Source organism: Mytilus californianus, unplaced genomic scaffold (assembly GCF_021869535.1).
Source record: "Mytilus californianus isolate M0D057914Y unplaced genomic scaffold, xbMytCali1.0.p SCAF_5, whole genome shotgun sequence".
Taxonomy (NCBI): domain Eukaryota; kingdom Metazoa; phylum Mollusca; class Bivalvia; order Mytilida; family Mytilidae; genus Mytilus; species Mytilus californianus.
This window is the reverse complement of record NW_026262701.1, coordinates 77,106,971-77,132,197: the sequence shown is the minus strand read 5'-3', so window position 1 is coordinate 77,132,197 and position 25,227 is coordinate 77,106,971. Positions and strand designations below refer to the sequence as shown.

At 31.5% G+C, this 25,227-nt stretch overlaps 1 protein-coding gene across 3 annotated transcripts; it reads left to right on the top strand.

Moving 5' to 3' along the window:
* The first annotated feature begins 620 nt into the window (after positions 1-620).
* Positions 621-11,884, top strand: LOC127703081 (uncharacterized). 3 transcript variants are annotated; one of them, XM_052207489.1, is made up of 7 exons: positions 631-756; positions 958-1,086; positions 4,438-4,699; positions 7,858-7,923; positions 8,248-8,334; positions 9,938-10,072; positions 10,803-11,884. In XM_052207489.1, exons 3-7 carry the CDS (start codon positions 4,439-4,441, stop codon positions 11,058-11,060), a joined length of 807 nt encoding a protein of 268 aa, XP_052063449.1. In that variant the 5' UTR covers positions 631-756; positions 958-1,086; position 4,438; the 3' UTR covers positions 11,061-11,884. The 3 variants fall into 3 exon arrangements, with proteins under 3 accessions (XP_052063450.1, XP_052063449.1, XP_052063451.1); XM_052207490.1 differs by lacking the exon at positions 958-1,086 and having other exon boundaries at positions 621-756; XM_052207491.1 differs by lacking the exon at positions 7,858-7,923.
* Positions 11,885-25,227: the final 13,343 nt, after the last annotated feature.

The following is a 25,227-nucleotide window of genomic DNA, read 5'->3' as shown; positions in this document are numbered from 1 at the left end:
ACAGTGGCTCTTGAAGTTACTTATTTTTCGTTCGACGATATTGACGGAACTGCTTTTTGTATCTTATGTTAACAAGATGGCGGTGATTAAGACAGAAAGCGGGTCGACGTTGAAAATATTTATTTTCAGTTCGTGCTCATCGGCAAATCAAATAATTACACAAAAACTTTCATTTTGATGAAAGTAATACACTTTGTAATTTATTTGTCTATCAGATAGCAAATTTCATTGAGTACTAGTATATTTTTTGCGTTAACCAAAAGATATAGTCATGCGCCTTGCCATTTCAATGACACAAATGTACAATTTATGTGTGATAGAGGTTACGAGTGGAGAAATTGAATTCCTTCGAAGTTTATTGTTGTCTACTCCTTCTGCCTTTAATTTTTTTTTAGTGAATTGGTCCATTTTATACACCAATGAATTCCTTTAAAAACGTTCAATCACATAATGTACTATCTCAAAATAGTCAAGGATAGCAAGTGCAGTGTCATAGGTGTTGTATTTTATACGGAAATATAATGATATATGAGTGCCTCGCAATTGTTGTAAGCCAATTAAAATCACGGATTCTAATGAAACAGATATGTAATTTAATTACTAAAATATAAGTATCCAGATAAAATAAAGTCAAAGTAGATATACGTTATTGATCGACTGAGGAAGTATTTCATTTGACATCAGATATTACTTTGTAATTATTGATAAGCATTGTTTTCATTCAAAAAGTTACATCGTACAACACAGACAGAAAAGGTTGGTAAAATATGATCATTTCATTGTTGAAAAGAAAGTGCATTTGAGTTTACTGTACATAATATTTTTAACCTGTTAACCAGAGTCTAAATGTAATCGTCATAACTTCTACACGGCTATATCATTCATCGTTCGATACAAAAATGTGTTAACTGTAAAATTGATTTGGTCGTCAAATGAAAATATGGTGCTATTTTTCAGGAATCAAGATAAAAGGTCACCAACGATTTTCCACAAAAAATATTTGGACATCTAAAACCAAGCTGAAAACCCTTTTTTTCCTTAAGAAAATGGACACAATCATAGAATATTTTCCCAGACGAAACATATGTGAGTTTAAAAAATGGCGGATAGTCTAAATGTATTTTTTTCTCAATTACAGTTCAAAACTACACAAAATGTATTGAAAAATGTGAAAAAAAATATGTGTTCGTTAATATAACTATATATATAATATATCAATGAAAGTGTAAAATTATAATTTTGAGCATTTAGTTCAAATTTGCCAAACTAACAACAAAAACCGCCTGAAAGCTGACTTATATTTAAGATTAAAAAATGTCATGATTTTTTGTATGAAAAGAAATGTACTATTAGGGGCATGAATCAGTATAAAATTTACAAGGCATTGTCATTGTACAAACTTTTTCCGTGTACTAAGTAACTATACATGAATGACCACAAGGGTTAGATTTCATCGGATCGTAATTATAAGATTACAAAAATTGCAACTGGCTATTTTGGTATAAAATGATGTGTCTAAAACAAAATGTTTGTAATTAGTTTTCACATTAGTTTTTATTTATTTTGCTTATAAAATCTATGCAAGGTTTGCAAATTTTGATCATTTAAATAAAGAATATAAAATATGGTACTTTAGACCTTGATTAGAGTAGCACGTTATCCTGTAATTGTTGTAATTTATCATCTGTGCAATTACTTTACACACACAAAAAGTATGTACTATAAATAGTTGTGAAAGGAAATTTTGTAACTTGATGATTATGTTTTTTTTTTTAACTTTCTTAAGGAAATTGCTCAATTTCATCATGAATTTAAAAACTGTCATTACGTCTGAAGGGAAGGTGCCACCTATATTCTGATAAGGCTTTTAGTATATATTTTGAAAAACCCATAATCTTTGATCTATTAGAAGTTGTTATTTAGCTAGACTATCTATGAGGACATGTTTCTATATTTTCGTATTTATTTTATACAATATATTTTACTGTGAAATTACAAAATCTTTTCATACCATGTAAAGCTTCCGCTGCAAGTTTTTGATCAATTCACTTTGTCATCAAAGCATTAAAAGAAGTACATGTAGTAAGACCAATTAAAAGATACTTAAGTTGATAAAATGTGTTATAATAAAGATAGACAAAACTCAATTCATTTGAATCACTGTTAGTTTGACCTTAAACTATCGATTCAACACTTCACTTTCCACTTGATTGAACACTTCACTATTATTTTACTGACCTACTATCATGATTATGTTCCGGTCGCACTTATGGATACACTCACATATAATAAATGAACCCCAATATTACCATTCATAATGTTGTTAAGAGTGTTTGTTCTATTGGTTTAATGATTACAAAATACTATTGTTTGATATGGTTTTTGCTTGTTATGATTTTTAAAATGGTCATTAAATTAAACTGACTGTTTTTAGCTTAATTAGTACTTGTAGGTTATGAGCTATTTTTTATGGTCTGTAATTCTTAGTCTAAGATACGTATATATCTGGCTTTCTTTAAGTTGAACAACACACCAAAGAATGTAAAATACGTCTTTTGTGCTTCAGTGTTGTAGATATATTCCTGAGCGAGTACTTGAGTATCGCTCGATAAAGTCAACGAGTACTCGATAAGTAATTGTTCACCGAGTTGACATCCCTAATAAATATACAGCAAACATTTTCTGTTGACAACAAGGTTTAGTTTGTAAATTTCCCCTTTTAAAAGTTTGCTTTTAATTTCCCCTTTATTAGTATCCATCGCGTATGTTATTTCCTTTAAATACTATTCATTTTCGTATGATGTTTTCCCCTTGATGCTAATCATTTTCCCCTTATAACTATTTATTTTCAAAACTTATTTCCCCTAAACACTAGAACTGAGAATGGAAATGGGAAATATGGCAAAGAGACAACAACCCGACCAAAGAGCAGACAACAGCCGAAGTCCAACTTTTAGTTTTTACATTTTAGTTTGTCGTTTCCCCATTACTACTATTCATATTTGTATTAAATTTTCCCATATCACTATATTTTTTTGGTATGTTAGATCCCTATATTATTATTACTTTTTGTTCATTAGTTTCCTCTTAATACTTTTTTCGTTTGTTTGTTCTAACTCTCTCATTAGTAAGATTTTTTTGTTATTTTCTCTTCTTTACAATTCATTTTTGCATGTTATTTCCACTTATTACGTTTCGTTTTTGCAAGGTTATATCCATTATTGTTATTTATTTTGTATGTTATTTTCTCTTGAAACTATTCAATTTTGTATGTTATTTTCCCCTTGATACTAGTTATTTCCCCTTATTACTATTTATTTTTGTATATAATTTTCTTTTAACAGTATTCCTTTTAGTTTGTTTTCCCCCTTTATTACTATGCTTATTTGTATGTTATTTTCCCCTAATACTATTTTATTTTGGTATGTTAGTTCTCTTTATTGCTATTATTTATTGTTCGTTAGTGTCCTCTTATTATTATTTCTTTTTGTTTGCTATTTCTACTTCATTACAATTCATTTTTTTATGTTATTTCCCCCAAATTACTTTTCGTTTTTGTATGTTAATAATATTTTCATAATACTAGTATTCATTTTTGTTTTATCATTCCCCTTTTATACTTTTCATTTTGTTTGTTATTATTACCTTATTGCTATTCATTTATGTATATTCTTTTTCATTTTGAATAAATAAATGTTTGTTATTTTTACTTTTTAACTATTATTTATTTTTGAATACTATTTTCTTCTTGATTCTATTTATTTTCATATGTTATTTTCTTGCTCATATTTTTGATTTGTGTATGTAATTTTTTCCTTGATAATATTCTTATCCAACAATATTAAATTCCTTATTACACCATCTTTAAAAAAAATCGTTTACCTTCCTTACGTGTTTTCAATTTTTATAACTCATCCAAACCAATGGCATTTCAATGAGCAACCGATTAAAAGAAACTGTTGTTTTTAGATAGTTTAAGAACGGCATGTATATCGACTTAAACTAATAGCTTCGCATCATAATGTGAAGCAATAAATCATTCCAGTATCGGATAAAATTTCAAAACAAAAAACTAGTACAAATTGTAAACAAAAATGCATTACAAAAATAGAATCGGCCTTGCATTCAACAAAAAAATAAAACAACAACGGAGCACAATCGTCTTTAACCTTTCCGATTATGGTGTACCAAACAAAAAATTACAAACATCAATTGCCTACCAAATGATATATCTTAATTTTTTGGCGTCATCATATCAAAGCTCTTATTGTCAACATGTTTATTTTTTTACCTGCCTACTGTTATAAACTTATTGCGTGAGATTGGCACTGGTCTCCACGTCCAAAAGTCTAGGCATTTATAAATCCTGACCTGACGAATGTTCTGTATACCGACGGGTATCAATCTGATTTTTTGATTTTTTTCTTCAAATTTCAGAATGTCAGCAACGACTGCAAATATTCCGATGTCCTCCCAATTTATACCACAAGTAGTGGGAATCCAACAAGCTCTACCAGTCGGACACCAGCAACAAGCATTTCCAGTGAGGACATTTAAGGTGTTTGGTGGTGTACAGATAGGTCTTGGAGTTCTTCTCGGGATTCTTAGTCTAATTGGAATGATTTCGAATAAAAGTCGATATTATAATGTCCACGCACCTATTGCATTTGACATTACTTGTCTAATATGTTCTGGATGGGTAAGTGAATAGTTTTAAGCTGGATTATAACTTTTCTTAAGAAAAACTGTGCTGGAACTATACAATTGTAGAACGATTTATATGAATACATATCGACAGGTTGTAGGTATTCCAATGGGTACCAATTGTGCCCCTTTTATACCAAATTTATTCATATACTGTTATGAATCACAGTCAAGGGCCAAACTCAATAAAGAACCATTTGATTGATAAATTCAACAACACTTACCATTATCTTGATGATATATTTTTCGTTAAATAATCACGAATTTTCTAAACATACTGCTGAAATTTACCAAAAGGAACTAACTTTAGATAAATCAAATGTTAACAGCAATAACTGTCCTTTCCTAGATTTAGATATTTTTGAGTGTTACACCAGAAACTCTACACAAAAATTTAAGAGAAAAGGGATGATTTTTTCCCCTATCGTTAATTTTCCTTTTTGAATGGTGATGTTCTTTTGGCACCGTCTAACAGTGTTTATATATCCCAACTCGTTCGCTATCTCCGTGTCTTTAGTGACGTGTTGGATTTCAATGAGCGTAATCTATGTGTTACTAGTAAATTATTAAGTCAGGGATTTCGTTACCACAAATTACCTTAAACCTTTATTCAATTCTTCAATAGGTACAACGATTTGGTTTGCAAGTTTGTCTGTACCTGTAGAAAACTTATTTCAAATGGAATAGTGCATCTTTAATTTTACGGTGATGTTGTTAACCGAGTCCGGAAATTTAGATACTATCGGAGTAAACTTTTAAATAAACTAATTATAAAAGGTTACCAATTCAACACTGTAATTAAATCTTTGAATATTGCTTTTATTGGTATAAATATTGATTTTGTTATCAGTATATTAAAACCATACTAAATATTATTATTATACACATATGTACTTTCACGGTACTACAATCTGTCAATACTTTTGTTTTGGCATTGCACAAGGTCATGTTTATGACTGTCATTGACGTCTTTACACTTAATCCATTGGATTTTGGATGTGTACTGATTGATATTTTAGTATTCGATACATGATTTTTTTTATTAGTTGTTAATGGCTTTGAACTAGCTGTCAGTAACTGCGAGTACTCTCAGATCTGTACTTAGTCTCTTTTTGTTGTTGGGATATACAAGTACCCGGCCACGTCCACTCTGTGTTTTTGTTAGATGTATTTATATTTGTATCCATCTGATGAGTTAAGCCTTTTTCAACTGATTTTTACAGTTCGTTCTTATGTTGTACTGCTACACTATTTTCCCAGGTTAGGGGAGGGTTGGGATCCCGCTAACATGTTTAACCCCGCCAAATTCTGTATGTATGTGCCTGTACCAAGTCAGTAGCCTGTAATTCAGTGGTTGTCGTTTGTTGATGTGTTACATGTTTCATTTTTTTGCATAAATTAGGCCGTTAGTTTTCTCGTTTGAATTGTTTTACATTTGTCTTTTCGGGGCCTTTTATAGCTGACTATGCGGTATGGGCTTTGCTCATTGTTGAAGGCCGTACGCTGACCTATAGTTGTTAATATCTTTGTCATTTTGTCTCTTGTTGAGAGTTGTCTCATTGGCAATCATACCACATCTTCTTTTTTATATGTGACCTATAATTGTTTAATTTTTACACATTGTGACTTGGATGGGTAGCTGTCTCATTGACACTCATACCACATCTTCTTATTTGTATCAACTCCGCCACATTCCAAAGTTAGGAGCCTTCAGTTCAGTCAGGTTGTCGTTAGTTAATATCGTCATATTTGTTTTTAGTAAATTGTTTTTTTTTTTATTATTTAGCCGTTAGTTTTCTCAATTGAATTGGTTCATATTTTTCATGTCGGGGCCTTTTATAGCCGACTATACGGTATGGGGTGTTCTCATTGTTGAAGGCCGTATGGTTGCTTATACTTGCTTACATTTATTTCTTTTTAACTTTGTAGGATAGTTGTCTCATCGTCAATCATACCACATCTCCTTATTTTTATATACTAGTACAAACTCCTGTAAAAAAAGCATTGAGTGTTTGTCCAATTATTTAATCTTACAACCCCCTCCACCCCAATACCAGAGAGAGAGAGAGAGAGAGAGAGAGAGAGAGAGAGAGAGAGAGAGAGAGAGAGAGAGAGAGAAGGGAAAACAGTGTTATGTCCAAGGAACAAATTTTTATGCAAACAAATCGATTTTTTTTCACTTCCAGCGTTCGTTACTTGAAAAACATACAAGCCTAACAATGGCCAGAGGCTCCAGACTTGGAACTGGCGCAAAAAGGCGGCGGGGTTAAACATGTATGGTGAATTCTCAACCCTCCCCTATACCGCTAGCCAATGTAGAATAAACTAACACACAACAATGCATTACAATGTTATATTCCTGTCCAACTCGCTTGTCAAAGGTTGTTTTTTTGTTTAAATTTTCCATCGTCGGCTATTGAAAAATTGATAAGAATCACGGATCAAAGACGGACCAACTATGCCCTTTGTCCGTTTTCCTACGATAATAGCTACAGACAAATGCATGGTTCAGATGACTGGATAATAATAAGCCCAAAAGTGACAAATATGCGTGCAGCACAAATCAATAGACATTTGTTTAATTTGGTTTTACCCCCTTACTTACAAGTTTATATTTTAATGCAACTGCATTGTTTCAGTGTTTTGATTTAATTTGCTTAGATTTGTAAAATTTATAGATTTTGTAATTAAAAACAATAAATATCATAAACAGAACAGTCTGCCTCATTGTACTTTAATTGATAAATGATCGTTTTTTTTTCTTTTTCCCCCTGCAACAGTGCTAGATTTTTATTTGGCATTTCATGAAAATAAAGTAAAAAAAATAATTGTGTAACTGTGAATGATAATTTAAGACATAAACTGAGACATCTGTAATGATATTCTATGGCATGAAGTATAATTGGAATCGAATACAAAAAAAGATGCAATTGGTAAAAAAAAACAACCTTATAGCGCTGATGATTCTGATGTAGTGTGAGTCATATATTTGAGCCCATTTATCTCTCATTCATATTACAATGCTAAAAAAGGAGCCTTGCAAAAAAAAAAAAAAAAAAAAAATAACCAAAACATCCATGATGCACCGTTTGTTTTGTTAAAATTTTAAGAATTTGGTTAAACATGAATAAATTTCAATTTTTGTAATTGTAGTATGTTTTTACTGGTTGTCTGCCTATGCGTATGTCAAAGAAGAGAGAAGCGAGATGGATATGTCTGGTAGGCTTTAATTTAAGTAAGACCAATGATTCACTCACCTTAAAAAGAAAATAACCCAAACAAACATATTTTACATTTATAGTTGAAAAACACAAACTATAAGAATCGAATATAAAGCAGTAATTGACTCTGCTTTATTGGAATTCTACGGCTACATGCATGTTTGAATTTCTGATATTGTTTATTTGTTTGGATATAGAGTAAGTTTGTTAGTAACAAGAAGGAAACACATAATGTAAATCCATTTTAATTAAATAACATTTTGATTTTATGTACATTGTACAAAGTATAATTATATTATTTCAATGTTTTTTTTCTATTCAGAAAACTGGATTTATGGTGTGTAGCATAATTGGAGCGTCAATTTTCATTCCAGCTATGTTAAGTCTTGGTGTGGTTGGTTCACTTACAGTAAGTAATATTGTTGATGATCAATAACAAAAAAAATGTCGAATAGATAATCATATGGCACATCATTGATATCAATGTTGATACGCGTCAAAATATCAAACTTGAATGCTAGCATTAAAAACCTGACCATAAATGCTTTGCTGTTCTGTCGGGCAAAGTTCACTTGATACGATTTTGCTTCCGAACGTTCTGTATATTTTTCTTTACCAAACTGTTATGTATTAGAGAAAAGGATAGAAATAAAAATAAATTGTTGCGTATGATTGGAAAGGATAAGACATGTTTACTCGGAATTGCTTTTTTACATTTTTTATTGATCGTTTAATTTAAATGATCATTCTTTGAATTTAATTTGATTTTGAAAATTCTTAGTTCTAATGGATAATAAACAAAATAACCCTTTTAGTTATCTAACATGTGTTATCATTTGGCAATGCTTTGTGCTGCTTGCGATTGATTGTTAGGTGGTGAGTCTCATTTATATTTTGAAAACAGGGTTTTGCCACAAATTCAAAGAAATATGTTCGACGCAATAAAAAGGACGATTATTGAAAACTTATAACAAACATTTTAAAACCCTGCATTTATTTGAACAGATAACGTTTTAACTGAATTTGAAATAAAGTGATATTCAATTTATAATAAAAACCTGATACAATTTTCCGTTTGTGAAATTTTTCATACTATATATACGTCTAATCATGTAATAACTTTACCAGAGACACAACTTATTACATGTATGGCGTCTTAGATTCAGGACAATAATAAATCTATCATAGATACACAGTACAAAATCTGGAAATTAGCGGTCGCAAATGTTTTTTTCCCTTCAGCTAGCTTTCAAGTCATGCTTCTGTTACATCGCGGCAACTATCAAATGCACTGTGTCGAACGACCATGATCACTCAGCAATCTAGGCAATATGTAGTACAGCTTTTGTCAGTCGAGTGATGTCTTTCTCTAGTCTGATTCATCAAGACTGGTAATTATACAGTTGTATTGTGACATGTAGCGGTATGTTTAACATTACCATATAAGCGGGAGGTTTGGATAGCCATAAAACCAGGTTCAACACACCATGTTTTCTTAAAATGTCCTGTTCCAAGTCAGGAATATGGCAGTTGTTATTAAGTAGTCCGTATCTCTGTATTTTGACGTTTGGTTTTGTTGCAGTTCAGTGTTTCTGTTGTTCCGTGTTTTCCTCTAATAGTTGATGTGTTTCCCTCGGTTTTTGTTTGTGACCCGGATTTGTTTTCGCTTAATCGATTTATGACTATTGAACAGCGGTATACTAATATTTCCTATATGTAGATGGAATAATGGTCAGGTCAGTCGTAAAGAATGATAAAACTCATTGACCATCGAAACTATATTTTATATAGTCTTGTTTGCCGAATGGTCAAGCGCTTGACATAGTCCATGTATTGGTGCCAAGATTTGTTTGAATAACACTGATAAATATACCACAACAAAATGCAGATGTAACAGTTTGGTGGTGAATTTAAGTCGAAAGAATTTTATATATATATAATACATTTTTTTGTCAGTTTTGCTTTGTTTGTTTGCTTTATGTCAACACTTTACAGTTTTATGTTTATTTCAGAGACGAAATAAAGATTCGAAAGCTGTAATTCTGTCAGTTTTCATGGCTGTGTTGTTCTTTGCAGAAGTGGTAGTCGCAATTATTGCCTCTTCATTCTGTTGTTGCTGCTCAACATGGAGGACATCAATTCAGGAGGTAAGCAAATGTTGCACCAAAACATGAACACTCTCCCTCCCAAACTGAACCTAAATGTGTCACAATAGAGGACTATGAGGGTCAAAGGATTTGATGTTTAGATGTTGTAACCAATACTGAGGTCGACAACTCAGTGTTATATAAGTTTGGATGTGCATAAGTAACAACTGTAAATGTGAGTTGTCTGCTTAAAGTATCAATGCATTTTTAAGGGAGGTCATCGAACGGTCCATATTCTAACAAATATTACTGTTATACTGGACTGTTAATATAATCCAACATAACAGCAAGATTTTATTGATACCGTGATACGACATATGCTAGTATTTAAAACAGTATTAATGTGTCAGTTGTTATTCCTCTAGGTTGCACCCATATTCTCTCTAACTTTGGACATTAACTCTAAATACAAAGATGAATTGGAACTCAAAATAATTTTCTTACAATTGGCACACAGAAAGTTTTGGTTGCCTCTACCGAGTCACGGCTTAAACAGACATAGTGTCAATATACATGGCCATTGTGCATTATAATATACATCGAGCTTTAGTATGTTTACCTATTCTTTACCTCAACTCAGGGAGGAGGATTCTTATCTACTTACATATAGTATCATATTAACTTGTATGAAAATTGTTTTTGTTTATCTAGAAAGTTTGATCACTGTTTCTTTAGATAAAACAAAGCATTAATTGGATCTACATATACTTGCGTTTTCATTTCTCGATAGGGAGTTGTTAGTAGCACACAACCTGAAATGTTTCTTAACCTACCACAGACTCAGATTCCTATGGCAAACGGTCAGCAGGTCATGATAGCTACAGGACAAACAGCTAACCCAATAGTGCAGTATTCCAGAGGGCAACAGTATCAAGAAATGACTACAACTCAACCGGCAGAACAACAGGTTCAAGCTGTTAGTGGTATACAACCAGAACCGAACAGTGGACAGGATTTTGATACCAATCCGCCATCCTACAAAGAATAAAGGATATATAACCATTCCTTATATGCGATTGTGTTTGTTTGTTGTAAAAATTAAAGACAATAAATCTGAAATGTTTTAGCTTTAAAATTAAAGATTAAAAACTTATAAAAGTGTTTATCTTCAAAAACAAATATTTAAGTATCATGGAAGACAATTATTATGACTTTCCAGTTAGGAAATGCATCTCTTACAAGATCTATTTATATAAGAATATCAGATTTTATAATGACTTATTTGCTATAACTTTAGTCACATGCAATATACCCAATCATTTAAAGAATATGAAAATTGAAAGATATGACAAGAATTAGTGAGGTTCAATCTCTTTTTATTTAATTCTATAAATATATTTTTATACAATGGTCAAATTACGAACAGGTCTAAAGTGACCACCTCCAACTGTCTATATTCTTAACGTGAAGAGGTACAAGAACTGGCGCCTTTAATAGTTGATTTAAAAATGAGTCTTGTTCTAATCATTTAACAGCTAGCATTGTACCAAAATGGTATGGCAAGGTTAAAACTTTTTAATACAAATAACATCTTTATCAGAAGCATACTTAAACACTAATTTGTTTTTATTTTTGAATATTGAATTTCCTTACGATTGACAGCTTTCAGAAAAAAAACTAACGTGCATGCTAGAATGGTACAACATTTGTTTTCAATTTTATTGTTTACATTGACAAAAAAACCCTAAAATGTCCTAACTACTCACACTAATAACCTAAACTGGTGTAAATGATTGATGCTAGGTTTTGTTCCCTTTTTCAATTGAATCACCTTGTATAAACCTTAGAATTTGATAAAGTTATTTCAAAATACTCATTGTTTGTTGATGTCATTTATATGTTGAATACATTTAGCGTCCTTTAAGTCTGGAATAAAGTCAATATGATTGTCACTTTTATATCCATCATGCAAAACCAATTTTAAAAATCTAACAATATGAGATGCATTTATACTGCAACTAGTTGTGTTTATTTCTTAAATATAGTAACACATCTTTTTATTGTGCAATGTCAATTTGATCATGAAACAATTTTTTCCACAATCAGGGGTTCATTAAGTAATGAAAATAATTTTTAAATTTGTGTAACGATTCAAATAGCTATCAAGTTTTAGTATAAAAAACAGTCGATTCGGTACAAAACTGGGGAAGGGCTCTGTAACACCTCGCCCATCTCCTGTTTCTCAGCTTGATACACAAAAGTTTGTATTTAACTGACATTGACCTAATATTGTATATTGATAAATAAGACAAATTTGCACAACAATAACAACAAAGCTGTAGAACTAAATTGAAAATACCTATTCCGCTACTCCTAAAAATATCAAAACTGATAAAAGACAAAGTTTATTTAAGCAGACGATATGCAGTCGTAAATGTCATGATCTAGTTTTTAAATCTCAAATTGTTACTTAGAAAGATGGATGGAAAAGACAAACAATAGTCCACAAAACACAATACAATAACGTAATGTAACGTAAAGTAAAACATAAATGTCAGACTGTTAAAAACGAACATCAATACAATATATAATAGCATAGATTTATCAAATTATCAATGTGCCCCGATGCAATCAGAATAGTTACAATTTAAAAATCAAGATACAAGATAAAACATAAAATACTTGACATGATTTGACATGATTTTGATGATTGAATAGATAAACATACAACTGGATGTGATATACTGTAATTTAAAACAAAAACAAACCCAACAAAATGATATCATACAAAATGATATGTGATATGATGGCAAGTAAGACAACCATCACACAAAGGCTGAACCACGTTCTTTAAAATAAGTGCGAAATCTTATCGTGTAATTAGCTGTACAGACCCCTAGGATAAGAAAATGTAAACCGATTTAAACAAGAAAAACAACGACAACGGCATAAACAATTAAAAATTGAACAGTTGTTCATCAAAATGGACGACAATGACAACCACTGGCATACAAGTACATTCATTTTTTTTGGGGATAATAAATATAAGAAAAAGGCTTTTTCTAATAAATATGGAATATTGAGCTACGATATTGATAATGAGAATAACATCAAATTGAATACAGTCAATGAAATTAAAAAAAAACCGAACAAAAAAACACCACCCTTAAAAAGTATAAGACAGAAAAGGGGTCAAAATCTATGAATGAATAATTTGAGATTACCTCCAAAACCTTCTGCAAAAACAATCGTTCATTCCGATCGAATTAATATTTCAATGGATTTTACATCAGACAGAAGAAAGAAACTTTGTACTTGAAGATCGTAACACCTACTAAATTATTGTAACTTTTACCAATTTTTACAAATTTATGTTACTTGAATAAATGGAAAGTGTTGTCTAAGCTTATATTACTTATGAATAATACAAAGGTATAGTAACCACGATTGTCTTAATGGGGACTTCCTTATTATTAAGTAAATACATTCGTGCATTGGAAATACTGGCATCCAAGTAATGGTGTTGTTGGCGTAAGTGGTGATAAGGGTTACCGATTTCTTTTTTCGGTTTACATGTACAGAATTAGGAATGAGACTAGCATGTCTTTTTTTTAAGTTCTATGAACAGATTAAAAAAGGATTAAGAAGGTCTTTCCTAAGAAATACCTATTCAATTGAAACTTTAGCCTTCCACATAAAAATGAATTCATTTCAGATCAAGATGCCATGATGAGATTGTAAAATTATTTAAACTGCAAACTGCAGCGCTAGATAACATTTCATATTTACGCATTTCATACAGATTCTTTGATATTCAAATTCCATATTTCTTTAAGCGCGTTTCGCCCTTCATATTACAAATGTGCGCTCGATCAATGACCTATAACGTTATAAAAAGAAGCATTTATTTCTTATAATTTCATTTTTATTCTACAGCTATGAAAATTAGTTGTAATCAAGTCTTTCAATGTACTATTTCAAAATTGTCATGGATAGCAAGAGCAGTGTCGTAGCTGTTGTATTTTATGCGGAAATAAAATATGATATTGAAGTACCTCTTGATTGGTGTCAGCCAATCAAATTACGGATTCTAATGAAACAGACATATAATTTAATTACTAAAATATAAGTACCCAGTTAAAAAAAGTCAAAGTAGATTTATTTTATTGATTAACTGAGGAAGTATTTCATCTGGCAAAACTTATCAGTGTTATTATTTACAGTCATTGTTTTCATTCAATAAAGTGCATCGTACAACACAGACCGAAAAGGTTGGTAAAATATGATCATTTCACTGTTGAAAAGAAAGTGCATGGTAGTTTAGTGCACATAATCTTTTTAGCCTGGTGAAACATAATTTTGTAAACTTAATAGTCATACCTACTATACGACTATATCATTCATCATTCGTTACAAAAAGGTGTTAACTTTAATATTAATTTGGTCATCAATGAAAAAATGGTGCAGTTTTCAGGAATAAAGATCAAATGTCACCAACGATTTTCCACAAAAAATATTTGATCATCTAATATCAAGTTGAATATCTTTTTTCTTTAAAAAAAATTAACACAATCTTAAAATGTTTTTCTAGACAAAACGTACGTGAATTTACAAATAAGGCGGATGATTTAAATGTGTTATTTTTTCTCAAAATTACAGTTCAACGGCATTCAAAACTACACAAAATGTATTGAAAATGTGAAAAAAAAGATATTTTTGTCAATTTAACTATATATTCAATATATCAATGAAAGTGTAAAATTTGAGTTTTGAGCATTTGGTTTGAATTTGATACATAACAAACTAGCAACAAAACCCGTTTGAAAGCTGACTCATATTTAGAATTTAAAAAATGTCATAATTTTTGGTATGAAAGAAATGCATTATTAGGGGCATGAATCAGTATAAGAAAGACTAACAACTAAAGGGCATTTTCATAGTACATACTTTTTTTAGTACTAAGTTACTATACACGAATGACCACAAGGATTAGATTTCATTATATCGTAATTAAAATATTAAAAAATTTGCCACCAGGTATTTTGGGATATTTTTATTCATCCTGCTAATAAAATCTTTGCAAGTTTTGAAAATTTCGATCATTTCAATTAAGAATAACAAATATGGTACTCAATACTTTTATAAGAGTAAACACAAGCTTGTAATTGTGGTAATTTATCATCTATGCAATTACTTTACACACAAAAAAAAAAAAAGAAATGGATGTACTATGAAACCTTGTGTAGGAAAATTTTGCAACTTGATGATGTTTTATTTTAACTTTCTGAAGGAACTTGCTCTATTTCAACATGAATTCAAAAGCTGTGATAACGTCTGCAGGGATTGTGCCACATATATTCTGATTAAGCTTTTAGTTTTTATTTAAAAATAAAAACAACCCAAAAAACCCATAATCTTTGATCTATTAGTAGTTGTTTTTTAATGCTAGACTATCTATGAGCACATGTTTCTATATTTTCATATTTATTATATACAATACAGTTTAACTGAATATTGAAAAATCTTTTCATACCACGAGAATCTTCCGCTGCAATTTATTTATATATAAAAGTTTTTGATCAATTCACTTTATCATCTACGCAGTAGTAAGACAGCTACCATCGTTTCATTCTGGAGACAAGGGCATTTTATAATCTCTTGTTTTATGTTAGATTGAAATATACATCGCTATTCGTATTTGATGCATTTATAAACTTAGGATTTAGTAAATCATTGTCACTAAGTAGATTTACACAACATGAAACTTAGTCAATGAACTTTTTTTATAAATACATGTCATACAAGTAGTCAACCAAAAAAAAAAACAATCAATAGACCAATTAAAAGATACTCAAGTTGTAAATATGTGCTAAATTTGATAGTCTATGAAAAGGTATATACTATGAAAATAAATGCTCGATTTGTTTGAGCTTTTGATTTTGCCATTTGAATAGTGACTGTTTGTTTTGATCTTCATAGGAGTTTGGTATTTTTGTGATTTTACGTATGACTGATAACCGAAACTTTATTGATGATTTGCAAAACGGGAACTGATATAAAAACACTAACAGGCTTGTTATTAATTATCAAACCATTGCCGCTACTAAGGCTATTAATTTACCGTGTTTTTGTTTCTAGAATCAACGCTGCCAAAATCTGTCGCTACAATGTACTCACCATATCATATTCAATTAGTTTCTATGTGTGCATAATTTCATTAATTTGAACTGGTTAATTAACTGATTTCTGTTCACTAAAAGATCTGATTTAAACAATTACTTCAAACTTCTTTTGTAATCTATCTATGCACTTTTGTTTCAGATAAGGGTGAAGGTTTGGTACTATTTAAACGTTTAAACCCGCTGCAATTGTTTGCACCTGTCCTACGTCAGGAATCTGATGTTCAGTAGTTGTCATTTGATGATGTGGTTCATAAGTGTTTCTCGTTTCTCGTTTTTTATATAGATGAGACCGTTGGTTTTCCCGTTTGAATGGTTTTACACAAGTTATTTTTTGGGGCCCTTTATAGCTTGCTTTTCGGTGTGAGCCAAGGCTCCGTGTTGAAGACTGTACTTTGACCTATATTGGTTTACTTTTATAAATTTTGACTTGGATGGAGAGTTGTCACATTGGCACTCATATCACATCTTCTTATATCTCTTCAATGGGAATGAAACCCTTCATTCAGGCTGTAACGAATGACTGACATTAGCACACAGACGACACTTCTCGGGTACCAATAGTTTGCAATTAAGATGACAAAGTTAATTATATATCAATGAACATATGTTACACCGGTATAGAGAACACACAGGGCTTGGCCTGATATATATATATATATATAAACATAATAGACAATCGTGTAGTATAAGCTGATAGGTGTGTGGTCTAGATGAATGAGTTGCAGAGTCAAATTAAAAGTGGAGATGTCTCGGTGTAAACTCGAATTTCCGTTTTCTCTTTGTTGTTCGTTTTCTTAAGTTTCCCCGTTTTTTATATGTTGTTGTGGATACTTTTGTATTTATAGCGGGTTTACCCGTTAATTTATGGATTAAAATTGGCTGTTTCACATATTTCAAAAGAAAATAATTACATTCAATTTGTCCATTTTTGTGTTATAAACATATTCTGATTTCATCTGTTTAAATACATATCTGTACACATGCATATTTGCAAATCTTTTTGCAAGTAAATCGAGATGTATCTAGAATTGGGTTTCTTGCTAGAAATTTCGGTAACATATATATTACATATACTTAAAAAATTATTTCGAATATGTCTTATTTTGTTAACTACGGGTAATATTCAGATGCATGATTATTGAGTGGAAAATACAGTACAACATACTGAAAGTGCATATGAATTTGTTATAATATCTTTTTTTATAGTTGTTTCAACTACATGTATACTTTTAATTTTGGTTATTTCTTGTGAGTCATTTTAGTTTATTTGATAGTTATTTGAACTCACCGATCGATTTGGATCGTTATAACGACACACTTCACCCTCAAGGTTCGATGTATCGTTTTACCCAATCAACGCTTATTAATCGTATCTACATTATGAAATTTAAATAATATCTATATAGGATGCAAACACAATTGAATAATAAAGATAAAAGAAAACTTAATTAGTTTGAATCACTTTTGCGTTGGCCTTAAAATATCGATTCAACACTTCACTTTCCACTTGATTGACCACTTCACTGTCATTTTACTGACCATTTATCATGATTGTATTCCGGTCTCACTTAAGGATACACTTACACATAACCCTTTCAGAATGATTTTTTAGACCGGGTCTCAAGTGACACGACAATAACATGTAAGGATATTAAAAAACCACATTTTCCACTTAACCTTAACATTGAATAGCCCATATGATTTTTCCTTAGTTTTGAATTATAATTTTTGCTTTGCAGCATCTCAAATATACTATCATATAATGCATTATGTAATCAAGTTACATCTCTGAATGCTTATGAGTGTTTTATATAATATTGTATGAGCATCTGTTTCTCTGTAATAATTAATTCAGAATATTAAGGAACATTTTGGTCAATGCTTGAGACATACGCGTGTTGACCTCATGAATATATACTCTACAAATATATTTACACGGACTCTTCCCATCCGACAGTGAGTCATGATAAGGAAGCTTGTTCTCAATGCTCTTCAACTCTGTTCTTCATTTTGGCTTTTTTACCTTTTTTTAATCGAGCGTCACTGATGAATCTTTTGTAGACGAAACACTCGTCTGGCGCAAATACAAAATTTCATTCCTGGTATCTTTGATGAGTTTATTCTGTCGTTTTAGACCTTGCTTTATGTGATTGTTCACAAAGTGATAGTTTAACCAATTACTTAAAAAAATAGATATCTAATTATTAGATATTGGTCAGCGTCGAGTAAACGCACAAGTGAATAAAGCTATCAATTTCTTATATTAAGTGTAATGACTGTTGTTATGATAGTATCACCATACACATACAACGAAAATGATATCAATTAAGCTAATCATGTTATACAGAATAAAACAAAGAAAATGCATGATAATGATAATATAGACTATGTTCAGTAGTTGTCGTTTGTTGATGTGGTTCATAAGTGTTTCTCGTTTCTCGTTTTTTATATAGATTTGACCATTAATTTACTGTTTGAATGGTTTTACACTATCATTTTTGAGGCCCTTTATAGCTTGCTGTTCGGTATGAACCAAGGCTCCGTGTTGAAGACCGTCCTTTGACCTATAATGGGTTTAATTTTATAAATTGTGACTTAGATGGAGGGTTGTCACATTGGCACTCATACCGCAGGTCGTTGATACAATCAGAATTAAGAAACTAAATGGGTCTATCAATACCCATGCTACGTCAATCGTTAAAGACCCAAATGTTGCAAAACTCTTGTCCTACCTCCATGACAAATATGTTGTTGTCCCTGCAGGTAAAGCCCAAAACAACATCGTTTTTGTGTATAAATCTCATTACATAAACTGCTTGATAAATGAATTAGGTATTGACAATTCACTTGGAAACTCAACATAAACCTTCACGACACTTACCAAAGAGGAAACCCTTGATAATCATAGGTCTGTTCTATGTTCATTTGGAATTTCAACCAAAGATAAAGACCTGTATCTTCCATTACTGTATTGGATACCTAAACTACATAAGTGTCCTTACAAACAACGGTATATTGCTGGGTCTTCAAAGTGCTCCACGAAACCTCTTTTTAAATTATTAACATCTATTTTATCAGCAATCAAAGTCGGGCTTCAAAGTTATTGTGAAACTGTCTATTCTAGAGGTGGCGTGAATCAGATGTGAATACTAAAAAAATCCAAAGATCTTTTAGAGTACATACAATCTAAGACTCTTTCATCTTGCAATAGTATTAAAACAAGTATCTTGTCCTAGGGAGGGATAAATCCTACTTTGTAAAGAATCACTCTGATTCAAACAAAAAATTCTCTGAAACTGACATTATCAAGATGCTTGATTTCTTGATTGACAACATATTTGTTACGTTTGGAGGACAGGTTTTTCATAAGACTGTTGGCATTCCAATGGGAACCAATTGTGCCCCTCTTCTTGCCGACTTGTTCCTTTATCATTATGAGGCTGACTTCATACAGGAACTTCTTAGGAAGAAAGATAAGAAGTTAGCAATATCCTTTAACTTTACTTTCTGCTATATAGATGATGTTCTCTCATTAAATAAATCAAAATTTGGTGACTATGTAGAACGCATCTATCCCATCGAACTAGAGATAAAGGATACAACAGATACAGTTAAGTCTGCCTTGTATCTTGACTTACATCTAGAAATTGACATTGAGGATCGGTCGAAAACAAAACTTTACGACAAAAGAGATGATTTCAGCTTCCCAATGGTGAACTTTCCATTTCTATGTAGCAACATTCAAACAGCGCCTGCATACGGAGTATATATCTCCCAATTGATACGATATTCCCGGGCTTATATTTCCTATCATGATTTCCTTGATAGAGGATTGCTGCTCACAAGGAAGCTATTAAACCAAGAGTTCCAAATGGTGAGGTTGAAATCATCCCTTCGTAAATTTTAGTCAGAACTTCGGTATTGACATGAATATCAATTATATGGTCATTTTTATGAATTTACCGTTTGCAAAGTATGAATTATTCTAAATACTAAGTATTTTCTTATCCCAGGCATAGATAACCTTAGCCGTATTTGGCACAACTTTTGGGAATTTTGGGTCATCAATGCTCTTCAGCTTTGTACTTGTTCGGCTTTCTAAATTTTTTGATTTGAGCGTCACTGATGAGTCTTATGTAGATGAAACGCGCGTCTGGCGTATTAAATTATAAGCCTGGTACCTTTGATAACTATTAGCATGTCAAAATGTACTATTGTGTTGTTTATTTTGTGTATTTCTCTGTCCTGAATGTTCTTGCATTTATTTGTACTGTAGTCCTGTCATGTAATGTTGTCATTTTAGTGTTATATTTAACATTGCCATAAAAGCGCGAGGTTTGGTAAGCCACAAAACCAGGTTTAACCCACCATGTTTTCTTAAAATGTCCTGTACCAAGTCAGGAAAATGGCAGTTGTTATCTTAGAGTTCGTCTCACAGATGATATCGGATATGTTCCTTATGTCGTAACTACCATCTCCTTCCCTTTTCAAGAATGTGACCTACCGAATTATACTATTTACCGGGTTTGTAATAATATGAGCAGCACGACGGGTGCCACATGTGGAGCAGGATCTGCTTACTCTTCCGGAGCACCTGAGATCACCCCTAGTTTTTGGTAGGGTTCGTGTTGCTTAGTCTTTAGTTTGCTATGTTGTGTCTTGTGTACTATTGTTTGTCTGTTTGTCCTTTTCTTTGTTAGCCATGGCGTTGTCAGTTTATTTTCGATCTATGAGTTTGACTTTTCTTTTATTTATAAAGCAAAATAAGTGCGTTATCATAAATTTCCCAATTTTAACTATCAACTCTTATCCAAGAATATTAAATTCCTAACACCATCCTTAAAAATCTTCATTCAAACTCATTCAAACCAAAAGCATATCAATGAGCAACCATTCAGAAGAAACTGTTGTTTATCAATAATTTAAGAATGACCTGTATAACGACATAAACTAATAATAATGTGAAGCAATAAAGCTTTCCAGCAAAGAACAAAATTGCAATAAAACTAGTAGAAGTTGTAAACAAAAAAGCATGACAAAAAAAGAATCGGCCTTGCATTCAACAAAACATAAAACAACAACGGAGCGCAATCGTCTTGAATCGTTCCGACAATGGCGTACGCGCGTACCAAACAAAAATTTACAAACATCAATTGCCTACCGAATGATATATCCTCATTCAGGCGTCATCATATCAAAGCTCTTATTGTCAACATGTTCATTTGTTTACTTGCCTACTGTCATGAGCTTTTTACGTGAGGTTGGCGCTGGTCTCCACGTCCAAAAGTCTAGCCATGTATATATCATGACATGGCGAATGCACTGTATACCGACATGTATCAATCTGATTCTTTGAGTTTTTTTTCAAATTTCAGAATGTCAGCAATGACTGGAAATATTCCGATGTCCTCTCAATTTATACCAAAAGTAGTTGGAATCCCACAAAATCTACCAGTCGGACGCCAGCAACGGGCATTTTCAGTGAGGACATTTAAGTGTTTGGTGGTTTACAGATAGTTCTTGATGTTCTTCTTGGGATTCTAAGTTTAATTGGAGTGATTGTGGATATAACTGCATGGCACAAATACGACGACTGTCTTGCCAATATTTATTTCAAGACAAACGACCATTAAAGTGGCAATTATAATTATGGTAGTTATTGGATATGTCATCGATATAATGCTGTCCACGCACTTTTTACATTTGACATAATTTGTCTAATATGTTCTGGATGGGTAAGTAAATAGTTTAAGCTGACTTTTTTTAAAGAAAAAGTGTGTTGGAATTATACTATTGTAGAAAGATTCAAATGAATAAAGGTTGTAGGTATTCTTATGGGCACCAATTGTGTCTCTTTAATAGTAAATTTGTTTATATACTGTAAGGAATCACAATTTATTTGCAAATTGCAATGAAGAACCGTCTAAATTTCATTTAGTTGATAAATTCAACAACACTGACCGTTATCTTGATGATAAATTTTCGTTAGAAAATCAAGAATTTTCTAATTAATCTGCTGAAATTTACCCAAAGCAACTGGCTATAAATAAAATGATAACAGCAATGACTGTCATTTCATAGATTTTGATATTTCAGTGTTACACTAGAAACTCTACACAAAGAAATAGGAGAAAAGCGATTATTTTTCCGTGTTGTTAATTTTCCTGTTTGGACTGTTATGTTCCTTTGTCACCGTCTTACGGTGTTTATATGTCACAGCTGGTTCGCTATCTCTGTGTATGTAGTGAATTTTTGGGATTTCAATGAGCGTAATCTATGTATTTGTATTTTGTATTTACATTGTATCATAGATCAAATTTATTCGTTCAGTGTATGTTCACTAGTGTTAATATGTCTTTTGATTGAGTTAAGCCATTTCAATTGATATTTTATAGTGAGTCTTTTTATGTTTCGATGTTACACTATTGTTTCAGATAACGGTGAAGGTTGGTTCCTATTAAAACGCTGCATTTGTTTGCACCTTTCCTAAGTCAGGAATCTGATGTTAAGTAGTTGTCCTTTGTTGATGTGGTTCATAAGTGTTTCTCGTTTCTCGTTTTTTTATATAGATTAAACCGTTGGTTTTCCCGTTTGAATGGTTTAACACTAGTCATTTTTGGGACCCTTTATAGCTTGCTGTGCGGCGTGAGCCAAAGCTCCGTATTGAAGACCGTACTTTATAATGGTTTACTTTTACAATTTTTTTTATTTTTATAAAAAGACCATAAACCCACTTATTCATGGTATGGTATCAATATTTCTGACCTGACACTACGTACTTTTTATTGCTTAAATCTTTAGAATTTAATATGCAATGTTTCGGGTTCTTTTGGGAGTATTCCCAGGTAAACCCTCATCAGAGCCCGACCTTTAGCTCTTTATTTCGTATCTAGTATCATAGATAGATGTGTGTCTGTTTCATAACAGTTTTTTTATTTAATTTATCAACTACACTTGCATATAGGTCTACGTTGTAGCTAGTCTTTTTACAGACTAAAGACACGACCAAGTAGATCAGCACCTTTGGTTAATTATTCATATATATAATGAAAAGACTTATTGTCTTTATTCTCGTAATCTAATCTATCATAAATCTACACGAGATCTAATAGAGATAGTAGTTATCAGTGCTATACTGTTGAATTTACACTAGACTTTCGTGTATGTTTTAACACCTATTTGATAATATACAAATGTCTCCATGTTTAACAATTGAAGAGGTTTGTGTAGATACCATGTCGGGTCTATGCATGAATATAACAGGAACCATTCTGTTTTCCCTTGTACGTGATCTCTTGAAATAAATCGGCATCACGTCTTTTTACATCTGTTTCACAGTATAATGATTGTATACTAAAGCCTCCCGTGGTGGGGTATTGTGAATCAATGTCTTCGGCTTAATGATTAATTATCATGTTGCCAATATTCTTATTGTTTTTTAAACCAATAGCTGGTTTGGATTTAGATAGTTTTTATTTATATATTTATTTGTTTTTTTTTGTTGTTTTTTTTTGATAATCGGATCTTTCTGAATTATATACCAAATTTTGTTATTACCGTGTTAAGATATTCAAGATATGTCTGCCACTTGTTTTCTAATATTTGGTTTCTTTCGAAGTTGCTGTCTGCATCTTTGCTAACTTAGCCTAACTGTTTTGTTAGGGAGAATTCTTCAAGACATTTACACTATAGACCGTATTTATACGATTATCTTATTAGTACATGTTGCTATTGTTTCTAAGAATTATCGTACTTCTGAAGGAATGAAAACAATGTACTATTTCAAATAGTTGTTCACTTTGTTCACCTTCTTCATTAAATATATTAAATCCATCAATTCTCATTCTTTAGTGGAATTTAATATTATTTTCGTAGGATATTTCTCTGTTTTATGTCTATAATTATGGTTAAATATAGCAATATCAGATATTTCCAGGGAGGCAACTCTGCCCATTGAAACACCAACGATCTGTTGCTAGTATAATAGTATAACTTTCGTTGTTCATTGACAATCATATTTATTTGTTATTAGTTTCCATGTAACCTTCAACGGCTTGACATAATAATTATTATCGATATTAGTTGCTTAACGTCCTGTTGCCAATATTTCATGTATGTTTAGGACTGTGATATAGTGATGACATAAGGTTGTTTGCTAGTATAATAGTATAACTTCCATAGTTCATTGACAATCATATTAATTTGTAGTTAGTTTCCATGCTACCTTTTAAGGTTTGACATGATAGAGCGACAAATTAAAGATTGTTAGTTGCTAAGCATCCAGTGGCAAATATTTCATGTATGTTTAGGACTATGATATAGTGATGACATAAGGTTGTTTGCTAGTATAATAGTACAACTTCCATAGTTCATTGACAATCATATTAGTTTGTAGTAAGTTTCCATGCTACCTTCTAAGGTTTGGCATGATACAGCGATAGATTAAAGATTGTTGGTTTCTTAGCATCCAGTGGCAAATATTTCATGTATGTTTAGGACTATGATATAGTGATGACATAAGGTTGTTTGCTAGTATAATAGTATAACTTCCATAATTCATTGACAATCATATTATTTTGTAGTTAGTTTCCATGCTACCTTTTAAGGTTTGACATGATATAGCGATAAATTAAAGATTGTATCAAATTGTTTTATATTGATTGTATATCATAGTCCTAAACATGCATGAAATATTTGCCACTGGATGCTTAGCAACCAACAATCTTTAATCTATCGCTGTATCATGCCAAACCTTAAAAGGTAGCATGGAAACTAACTACAAATTAATATGATTGTCAATGAACTATGGAAGTTATACTATTATACTAGCAAACAATCTTATGTCATCACTATATCATAGTCCTAAACATACATGAAATATTTGCCACTGGATGCTAAGAAACCAACAATCTTTAATCTATCGCTGTATCATGCCAAACCTTAGAAGGTAGCATGGAAACTTACTACAAACTAATATGATTGTCAATGAACTATGGAAGTTGTACTATTATACTAGCAAACAACCTTATGTCA

Excerpts from the sequence above, each read along its gene's own strand:
- LOC127703081 (XM_052207490.1), top strand. The coding sequence starts at position 4,439 with ATGTCAGCAACGACTGCAAATATTCCGATGTCCTCCCAATTTATACCA. Across the intron at positions 8,335-9,937 it reads GTGTGGTTGGTTCACTTACA|AGACGAAATAAAGATTCGAA; the intron begins GTAAGTAATATT and ends TGTTTATTTCAG. Across the intron at positions 10,073-10,802 it reads GGAGGACATCAATTCAGGAG|GGAGTTGTTAGTAGCACACA; the intron begins GTAAGCAAATGT and ends ATTTCTCGATAG.